The sequence below is a fragment of the Argiope bruennichi genome, chromosome 4 (assembly GCF_947563725.1).
Source record: "Argiope bruennichi chromosome 4, qqArgBrue1.1, whole genome shotgun sequence".
In the NCBI taxonomy this organism is placed as follows: Eukaryota; Metazoa; Arthropoda; class Arachnida; order Araneae; family Araneidae; genus Argiope; species Argiope bruennichi.
Window position 1 is genome coordinate 109,619,281 of NC_079154.1, and position 11,631 is coordinate 109,630,911.

Sequence of the window (11,631 nt, forward strand, 5' to 3'; positions counted from 1 at the left end):
ATTTTATTAAATATGATATCAGTAAAAAAAATGCCCTACCAAATGGATTTCTTATTTTATTTTATATATATAAGCAACATATAAGAAACAGTATTTACATAGTTACTAAAATTACATAATGCAAATCAGAGATAATGTTCATCCTTTGGTCTAATTGCACTAAGTTCTTCAGTTTTTAGTCCATTTTCTTCTAATGTTTTCAATAGAAGTTGAACCTGCAATTAGAAAATATTCATCACTAAATTATAGTAATTATTATAATTTAACTGCATTATTTTTAAGTTTTTCACTTGATTTTTGCAAGTTTACTAAATATTCATAACTTGTAGTCATGCACTTATCTCTTAACTCTTTGATGCATTGAATAAAGATTTATTTCACTGCTCATTAGAACAACTCTCAACATAAGATTAAAAAAATAGTTATAACATTTAGAAATCTCCAGTAAGCTTGACAGCAGATTTTATGGTCTGATGCAAAATGTCTTATTATTACTTTTTTCTAAAGTGTAACAGCCATCGTATGTGCGAAAGATAGTAACTTCATATTGCAAATAAATAAATATTAAAAACATAATTATAATTTACATAGTAGTAATAGTAGGATTTAATAATACAGAGCCAAGTCTGGCTATGCTGTGCCTTAAAGCATAAGGATGCCAATATTATGGCCATAGAAAACTATCTGATTTCTAGTTTTGCACCTTCACTTATTAATAAAGTATTTGGCTATAATTTCTATAGATTAAGCAAATGAAATAATAATATTATGTAAAAATTTTCTGATTTACTATTCTGAAGATAATTCTAATTCCTTTATTATTGATAACTTCAAGAAGCCCTTATGTACAATATTGTTAGGACTTGGATAATTCTGTATATCACCATATATTAGAAAAATCTTATTTTTGTGTTATTTAATAAACTAAATTCATCTATTTAGAAATATTATACAAATTCAGATTGCTCCCAAGGTAAGTATATAATAATCTAAAGAAATACTTTGAACAAAATCTTACATTTATAATTGCACTACACAAATGATACACAAAAAATAGTTTCAAACCATGCAAAAGAATTACCTTATTTGTTTGTAACTCATGTGCACTAAATTCTTTGCTTACAAAGTATATTCCACTTTCTAAGCACCTCTGAGCTAGAATGCGAGCAATATTATACACTGCAGTTTTGTCAATGGTGCTGAAAAATATTATATAGAATGTATTTAACAAAAGTTATCATTACAAGTTTATAACTTCAACAAATTAAATAAATTAAATTTTAGACTATATAACCTGTATATAATAACCTATATCCCTTAATTTTGAAACAATTATTTAGTAATAAAAGAAGTAATATTTCTTCTGAATTTAAGTAAGTCTATTAGCAACATAAAAAGCATACAAAATTCAACAGTAATCGAGAGAATTTTTTTTCTTCTTATTGACTAATTAACACTCATAATCCTAAAGTATGTGGCCTGTAAGAAGGATAGACATCTATATTGAATAGTGGATGCAAATGAATTAAAAGTACAATACTTTCAAAAATAGTTTTAAATTCATGGAAAAAAATGTATATAAAAATCAAGCTTTCTATAAGAGGAAGGGGAGAATTAATTCTTTCAGGCACAGTGGTTTTCTTTTAAAACTGTTTGCTGCCTTATGGTAATCTTTTTTCATGGCTGTACATCTTTTTGAATACAATTAATAATCTTGTAATATATATTTTTGAAGACAAATAATTGCTGTAGGAGTTTTCTTTTGTATTTCTGAAATAAATGTTTTCATCTGAATTCATGGTTAATCCTCCTCAATTTAAAAATATGCATTTCTCTACAAATTTTGCTGGTAGAAATGTGAAACGTGTGTGTAGATGAATTTAAAGGAAAAACTAAAGTGTTTTCACACAACTGGTAACCTTATTTAATAAAATTTTGTTACTGGAAGTATATAATTAGATGCAATATTTAGGGGAAAAAAACTTGTGCTACCTTTTAGTATAACCCTGTGTATTTTATTACCAACATATCATATGAACATTTTTTTCTCATACAGTTAGATGGGTGGATAGTCTTTAAATCAGCCATATTAATAATATTCCTTCTTTTCACAAACATATACTTGTTTGAAAGAGTACAAGGGCCTTTGCAACTTTTAGCATCTTTCTCAGAAACTTGTACTACTTATATTTTAATTTTATTAATATAATTTTTTCTTATTAATTGTATAAAATAACTGGAAATTTATTTAAAATGTTGTGCTTAAATATAGAGGAATCTTGCATTATTTTGAAAAAACTTTCATCAGAAGAGGAATCGATTACATTAACCAAATAATATTGAATCATTGCATCAATTTAAACTATTTATATTATACTCTTCACTATTTGTAAACAGATAGAAATGTTTTCTAAAATATCACATTGAATTCAGGAATAAATCAGTATATAATTTTTTTTTCTATCTTAAATGACAATTCATAAATTATAGAATATTTTATTATTATAATAGTATATACAGAACTGCATGCAAAATTATTTGATTTATTGCTTTTTTTCTAAATAATACAACTAATAATTATTAATGAATGCACTGCTTTGCAGTAATATCTTTAAAAAATTAAATAGTTTCATGTCCTATAAGAATTGATTTCAGCAAAGCCCCCCCCCCCCCCATAAGAGAAATGCCAAGCCTTCCTCTACCTTATTCCAAATACATGGCATGAATTGTATGTAACAAAAATTACTGCCAAAGTCACAGATGAAAATGAACATAAAGCTGATTATAATTTCATCTACTTTTGGATTTGACACTTAGAGCATTAAACCATTTATAGACAAGTAAAACCAATGTAAATTTCAATACTAGAGGTAAAATTAAATAAATATTGAAAAATATATTATTTCTCTCAAATATAAATAAATGTTTACTCTGAAATGGTATAAAAATGATTACATAAATTCTTAATTATCTTAAACAATAATTATAAAAATATACTTATCATCCGTTCAAACTAAATTTAATAAGTTACTATAAACAGTGATAAATTTCCAAAAAATTTTTTTACATAGGAATCTGAATTTATAGTTTATACAAAAGTTGAAGAAATTAACCACACTGAGTTTCAAAATTTTGTATGAAGAGTTGATAATTAATAAATGAGGTTTTTTTTAAGTTGAAGAAAGATATTTAGCCATATCTATTTCCTACTTCTTGTTAAAACTCAAAAAGATTGATGAAATATACAAAGAAGAATAAATATGAATATTTTAAAAAGTTTGATTGTAAATGAATATTGGGAAAGTACTTCAGATAAGAAATTAATACATAAATATATCATAATCTTAAGACAAAACTTATTTTCTATTTTTCATAGAATTATACCAAAACATTAGAATTTATCAGCAGGGGCAAAAAAAAGAACTGATTGAAAATTACTTATTTAATTAAAAAAAGTTATTACTTTTTTTTTCTCCAATAAACTGGAGGTTTGAAAAACAAGGATTTAAAACAAAATTTACACATGTTAATGATGCTAAATTTCTTATGCACTGTAAATCTCTTTGATCTACATCCATGTTCTTTCTATCATAAATTTTCATAAAAATAATAAAAACAAACATACATATACTGTTCATTTCAGTACTCTGGAATGACCACTTTCCTATGGTTTTATCTTACTAAGGGGTGACACACTTAAGGATATGTGCCATTTCTGGAATTTATTTTATTAGTAAATGTAAACATTTCTTTCCTCTTATCCCTATTTTGCTGAATTAAACCCATCCTAATGCATGCGCAAAAGCGAGAAGGTTTTAGAATACATTGGCAAACAATATAAAATTTCCTATTTATAAATGGAATATACTTGTGAAAAAAATAAATAATGATAATTTATCAGATTTTTAAATAAGTATATTGACACTACCTAAAAAAAAAAAAAAAAATTTTATTTGAAAATATGCAATTTTTCATATTAATAATTTATCTTCAAAAGTGAAAGGATTTTTATGTGTCTAATCATTACAATTGGAAAATTACTAAATAGAAGGAAAGAGAGAGAGAGAGAGAGAAAAGTAATAGAGAAACTCTATGAACAAGAAATTCTACACACCTTTTAAGGTGTTTTCTTATTGCCCACTCTTGTGTAGAAGCTGAAACAATAGTGCGGCCACTGTTATGAACAACTTTTGCAGCAGTATGCTTTCCACTTCTTTCAAAATGCAATCTAAAAATCATGATAATAAATAAAATTGCATAGTATTCAAAAAGATACAACTGATATCATGAAATGGTGTATGAAAATATCTTTTAATGCAAATATGTTACTAAAGACATATATTAGTAATAAATATCAATCAATATAAAATGAAAAATTATAGCAAAAATAATAATCAAGAAACTTTTCAAAATGCAAATTTCCTTTTATATTAGATTAATAGAATATTTTTTATACAATAAATTAAAATAACACCAGTAGTTGTCGAAAAATAAAATCTGACGTAAATATCACTTTTCAATAAATGTTGCAAACACATTAACAACCACAGAATTGTAGGGAAAGTTCAAGTTTTTCCCTAGTGTAGTAAACAATGCAAAATGTTACTCAATTACTCCCAACAAGGCCTTGCTCCTAAAAAGTTCCATGTCAGAGTACAAACTAATTTTGGATCTCTTTAACATACTAACTAGAATGACAGAAGTAGAAAAAGTGGCCTGTGTACTATCAAAAGAGGGCTAAAAATTATAGATTAGAATGTAGGAAAACTATTGTTTTTTGTGAGCTATTATTTAAGAAGATAGTTGTAATCAAATCAGGGGCGAATTAATGCGATTAAAACCTATCTTGGCACCTTGTTAAATTAACCTTCTAGGTAATTTAATTTCAATTCAAATTCCTTTTTGTTACATTTATAAGAGTCCAAAATTTTGCACAGACAGGCTTACTAAAAATGAAAAACTTCTGAATTATTTAGAAAAGTTATAGCAATAAATATGTCAAAAAAATTCATTTCTAAAAAATATAATTCTAAATTCGAGAAAAAAAAAATGACGGTGAGTTGATTGAAAATCAGCTAGCTAATTAATATTTTTAAATGGATCTTGCAAATCCTAAGGTAAACTCTGACAACAATTATTTCATGACAACTATTATCAAGTTAAGAAAAGTATCTAGCTTAGAATGCATCTTTGCATTAATTAATAAATATAAAAATACTACAGAATTAACTATTAATATAAAGATTTTTCTTTGCTTATTACTTTTTAAATCTGTTTTGTTAGTTTCTGTTCTGTTTTGTTACCTAAATAAATAATTAAGTTTTCGGCATCAATTACTGTTTTGTTACCTTAATAAATAATTAAATTTTTGGCATCAATTAATAAGTACTATTGAATTATTAACTGTGTGGTGAATAGCTTATAAGCCAGTTAACAGCTACGCTACCCGAGCAATTGCTTTTGTATTGTGGTCACGTTACTAGACTGCGAACCACAAGGTCCCAGGTTCTAATCTTGCACATCACAATCCACCACAACTGTTTATATAATATTTTTCTAACACCAATGAATAATTAAAAAATGCATACTTATTCCAAAATACTCTATCAGGTGCATCAAGAGGAAAGCCATTAGGTTTGATCTCTAGCAACATTTGTTCTAAGTTACGAGGATTTCTGTTAATGCACTCATTATTAAATCTGTCATTTTCACTTAGAGGATTATCTATTTTAAAAGTATTTTCAGGATCAATAACTGAAAAGAAATAGAAATAATGAAATTAATTATTATATAAATATTTTTCATACCATATAAATCAATAATAAATGTTAATGACTGCAAAATGAGCTGATTAATATTAATCAATTAATTAGCTTGATTTATATGATTAACTTTTCTGTAAAAATGAATCAACAAGGAGGGACTCAGAGCTGAAGCTGCACACCAAAGCATAGGCATAGTGACCTGGGGGGGGGGAGGATAAATGTCTGGAGCATTAGATTTTGGGGGAGGGGTTATGGAGACAAAAATGCATTTATGTCACTTATGAAAGAAAAATATAATGAATGTAAAAGAGCGAGAGAGAAAAAAAAAAAAATGTCATGCCCTTGATGCAGTTTCTACTTGCAAAGCTACTGATGGTAACTGAAAAAAGAAAAAAAAAATTTTTTAAGTCAGGTGATACTTATCTCTGAGAGTACCAAAAACCTCTGGAATACATCTAAATGCATTTACCACATACAATTGAGTTTAGTAAAAACTGTCTGAAATTTCATCAGTTCTGGTTTAGTGTTATGATAACTGAACTTATTTTCTTCCTTTGTATCTAAAATTTATCTTTGATCTTCTTTACATTATTATTATTATTTTTGCATTTCATCACTCTATTGATCACTGGTATACTTTAATATTAATTCCCAATTACTTTTTAATGTTAACTACACTAGTGATTAAGCTGCAAAGATTTCACACACTTGTAGTGAACACTCACAGTATTAATTAATCTATTTTGCAAATTTTTTGTAATCAATATGCCAGTGAAGCCACAAAGGCTTCTACAGTCCACAAAGCTACAGAATGTTTATTTTTTTTTATTCAGACAAAAATTTTTGTCTGGTCCTCACTTTAAATGCTATAGATAACGAGTTTAGTTTGTCAAACTAGCTACACTTGTCTTTGCAATGGTTAATAATAACAGAGATTGTAATACCTGAGGCATTTTAAGTAGGGACCATATGAAAATTTTTTAATTTTATAAATGCTTTTTGGCTTTATTAGCCACAGAAGTCAGAGCCTAGTAGATTTTTATTAATATTCACATGAAATACTCACTCTCATATCTAATTATGCTCACATGACTCAACAGCACCATCTGACAAGTTACTTTCACCAATATTCAATCAAAACTACCTGCTAAATATTGAAATTGTAAAAATAACACAGGCTACTATAAGCTAAGAAATCTTTGATGATTGGTTGCTGGCATAAGGTTAATACTTATTTACTTATTTTAGTTACCTGTCAAACTGACAGAAACACATCTGGCTTAATATACATTTATTTTCTTGTGTTTAAAGTCACTTTTTATAATATATAATTATTTTTATATTATATATATAATACATTAATAATTTCTTAAAATATAATTAAAATAACAACTGAAAATTTTATGCTTCTTAAAGGTAAACATACTTAAAAAAAAAAAAACTATTTAAACTGCATCCTACTGAGAAAGTATTAATCAGAAAAATTATGCTTTAATAGAAATTACTGGTTTGGACACATTTCAAGGTGTTTGAAATTCTGAGAAAGATTAGTGGTTTAGTGTATATAGCCCTCATCCATTAGCATCTTTATGATCTCCAGCAATTTTTTGTGTGTGTGCATAATTGTGAACTATTATATATATATATATATATATATATATATATATATATATATATATATATATATATATATATATATATATATATATATACAAAAGTATTAGAATCAAGTTAATAGGAAAAACAAAAATCAAATAAAAATTAAACCAAAAAAATTATTAAAATTTTCGGGTCACGAGGAATCATTATTAGACAATGTCTGTATGTCCTCACAGAAAAAATCCCTTTATTTGAATCCCTGCCTGAGGGTGACCCTTGAAAAAGTCTTCAGGCCGGATTCTTTTTTTATTAATTTTTTTGGTTTAATTTTTATTTGAATTTTGTTTTTCCTATTAACTTGATTCTAATACCTTTGTATCAATTCATCTGTGTTTTAGAAATAGCTGCAATTGCGCTCTCTAAATACTATGAAGTTCCTTTTTGGTTTTAGTTTAAATAGGTAATAAATTTTAGTTGCGATTTCGAAACTGTTTTGTTTCGTTTTCAAACTTTTTCTTACTTTAGATTGGTTATATATATATATATATATTGCTAGTATCTATCTGAATTCTAAATCTTATTTTCTTTTAATTCTCTTATGTCTATTATATTTCCATTTATCAAATTTTCTCTAATCAACTTTAACTTCTCCCTCATTCTCTCCTAGAATATCCCTTTCCAACACAATCATTTCATACACACTTCACAGCAAATCCATCTTTTATAAAACCACAGTGGGCCAAAATATATTTTCACTAACTATCTATTCAACTACAAATACATGAGAATTAAAATCTCAAACATACTTAGGTTACCTATCTCACTGAAGTTGCTCTTTCTCAGCTATATTTTAGCATGATGGGTTTTCACACCAAATTTATTACGCTCTGCGATGCCATTCATTCCATTATTTTTTATGAATCTTCATCCTTTAAGCAAATCAAGAACGATTCATTTTCTTCAATAAGTTATAAACATAGTAAATCAGTTAAATCACACACCAGCTTGAGCTTTAGCAGGGTATTTTCACCATAAGAAGACACAACACATCATTTTTAGAAAAAAATTTACAAAATCAAAAAGGAACCAAAAGGGCATCATTGTTGTACTTCACAAACAAGAAAATATTGCCTAAGAATTTTGAATTTGGCATCAACTTTAATTTGTAATAGTAGTCAGAATTACCACACTTGAAAAGAAACCACCAGCATATTTTATTATTAAATTAAGAAAGAGCTGTAACACTGGAGGAAATAATGAGAAAGAAATAAAACGAAAATAATGTTTCAAATCTAAAATTAAATTTTATATAAATATTTAGTTTTAAATATCAGAAACAAAATGAAAACTTTTTTCATAAATAAGTTCACTATTTCTTCAATTATAGAAATTCACACTCACTACTATTTTCTTTTATTACATTTAATGTTAAATGCAACTAATTTTTAAACCATCGAAAGAAACCGATACATTTTATGGAAATAAGAAATAATCTATTTCTTTTCATTATTTTGAACATTCAATTTTAATGCATATTATTTTTACAAATCACGATTTTGGTAAAACTCACGGAGCTCTTCACATCTAAAATAATTTTAAAGTGATGATTTTCTACAAAACCCAGTAAAACTAAAAATTAGTAAAAGAAATACGAACCATCTTTTTCTGGTGGAGATGGTTGCAACTGTTTAGGATAAGGATATTTCCAGTTAAATTGTCTGAATGATGTTAAGTAAAGATTGCGGGTCAAATAATTAAACTTCATTTCTGGTCAATTATATTTTCGACTTAAAAAGTTCTGTAAAAAATAGAATTTTATAGCAATTATGTATCTACTATACAACCATGTAAACAAATAAAACAAATGTTTATAAAAAATACAGCGAAAGTTAACAGTTAAGCATTCAGTGAGAGTTTGGTTTCGATGAAACTATTGTCACACTAGAGCTAAAAAAAACATTCTTTGAGCGCATCGCATTCTTTAAAAGATGATACAATTTCCTAAAGTCTGATTCCTGAGAAGCATCCTTATTGTCATATTAAAATATATTTATGAAAAAGAGATAAAAAATATAATGGCTTGTAAATTGTTCGTATATGTTGTGATTTTCAATCTTTTAATTAACAAATCTTTGACCTTTAATAGAGACATTTTGGTAAATTTGAATCAGAGTCAAACGCCAAAGAAAAAACAAGAACCTGTACACCAACTTTATAATTTAAGACCATATCACTTACAATATGAAATTTAAGTGTACGGAGGCGTTCGACGTTAGGTACCAAGAATAACTATCTGTTAAAATCAGTATTGAAACTTACGACCTTCTGCACCAAAATAAACAGAGACTCGGGCTCAAAACGTGTAGCATTTTCGAGGTAACGAAAACTTTACCAGTGTTAAAAATAATTCGTAAACCGCACTGAGCTGTGGGGGTGGGTGGATAATTAGGGATGACGAATATTTTAAGAGCGGTTATTACGTAACCAATTTTAAAAAGCTACAAATACCAGTTATCAATACTTTTCAAAGAGGGGTGTGATTCAAATCCTTGATACAATCTTACTGGTTGATATTTCGATTATAGATCTTCGATTACGATAGAAAGTAACAATCGATACGATCTTTCCAATGGGAGCTCTCAAACAAGAACTCAATCATACGTAGGGAAAGTCCCTTACACATTGATGTACGTTCCTAGAACAGACCTCCTATAAATAGTTGTGGCGGGCGGCAGAACCTATTGATCACATGCAGAGAATTTTCCACTTCACAAAGAGTCAGGTCCAAACTCTCCCTATCTTATCACAAGATAGTAGGGATGGCGAATATTTTACAAGCGGTTATTACGTAACCAATATCAAAAAGTCATAAATACCAGTGATCAATACTTTTCAAAGAGGGATGCGATTCAAATCCGTGATACGATCTTACTGGTGATATTCCGATTACAGGTCTTAGATCACGATAGAAAGTAGCAATAGATACTGGTAAATATCGATTCGAGAGCTTCTATTGAGCAGATCGAAAGTAATACGATCTGTCCAATAGAAGGTCTCGAACAAGAGTTCTGTCATGCATAGGGAAAGTCCCTTACCCACTGCAGTGAAAGGACAGATTATTTTTGGAATTATCGTATCATTGAATTGCATATCACTGAAATTTATCGGAGCGGTGACTTCACTGGGAAGTGCGAAGCACCGCTCCACTTCATGGGAGACTTTCCGATGTTTGCATTTGACGGTGCACTATTCCGAAAAGAACATAAGGTTGCATATATTCTGTTTACTGCAGGCGCCATCTATTCCTAGAATAAAGTAAACATTTCAAAGAAATAACATACATATGTAGTTCAAATTTTCAGAAAATGGTTTACTCAAAATTAAATAAATAGCTTTGAAAAAAATCAAATTTAAGAAGTAAGATGAAATAGATAAATTAATTCAATCACATGTTACTTAATTTAGTAAATTAAGTATTAATTACAATTCATAAATTTTATATTTAATACTAATTAATAATTTTTAATTAATAATATGATTGAAATAACATATTTGGAACCAATATTTAAAAATAATAATTGCAAAATTGTTTGTTATTCAAAAAATCGTGGATTATGCATCTCTATTCAGAAACCCAAATAGTCAGACTTCCTCTGAATTACGTTTGTTCAGAATTTGATAGAAGTTCACAAATTTGGTGCGAGACTATATACTAAATTTTATCTGTCTAGTTGAAAGAACTTTTGAGTTATCGTGGGCATAGACAAATACATAATTTCAAAAATGTGTCTTTCAGACTCAGATTTGTGAAACGCCCTAGTTCGACATTTTTGACAATTCCAATAATTTTTATTTGAATATTCCGCATGCGAGAAAGTAAAAAGTCAATAAAACTGATATTTTTGAACACAATGAGGTCTGAAACTTACACATTTATCATATGTCTCAAATTTGTTACTTCAATTCTTTTTGTATGTACCTCGTCCTGTAGTAAACCATAAAAAATAGCATTATTAGAATAAAGTGCAGGGTGGTTATAATTAAAGTTTCACTTTCAAATGACCAAAAAAGGAAAACTGCACCAAATGTTATCAAACTTCGTAATAGTTTGAAAGAAATAATTGGAATTTCTTTTCCACCTAAAAAACCACTAGGGTGCGGTATGCCATAATGTGAAGCAAAATAGAACATGAGGACATCGTTTCAAAATGGGTTTAATCGTTTCTGAAACGATAAAAAGCTTGCTCAAAGTGGCATCCACCATTTT

General features: G+C 27.6%; 1 protein-coding gene across 1 annotated transcript; it reads right to left on the reverse strand.

Moving 5' to 3' along the window:
- Positions 1-43: 43 nt before the first annotated feature.
- Positions 44-9,228, reverse strand: LOC129965536 (39S ribosomal protein L18, mitochondrial-like). The gene is made up of 5 exons (XM_056079510.1): positions 9,021-9,228; positions 5,589-5,754; positions 4,115-4,228; positions 1,082-1,199; positions 44-215 (listed from the first exon to the last, which is right to left on the reverse strand). The coding sequence occupies exons 1-5, from the start codon at positions 9,127-9,129 to the stop codon at positions 126-128; spliced, it is 597 nt and encodes a 198-aa protein (XP_055935485.1). The 5' UTR covers positions 9,130-9,228; the 3' UTR covers positions 44-125.
- Between the last annotated feature and the right edge of the window lie 2,403 nt (positions 9,229-11,631).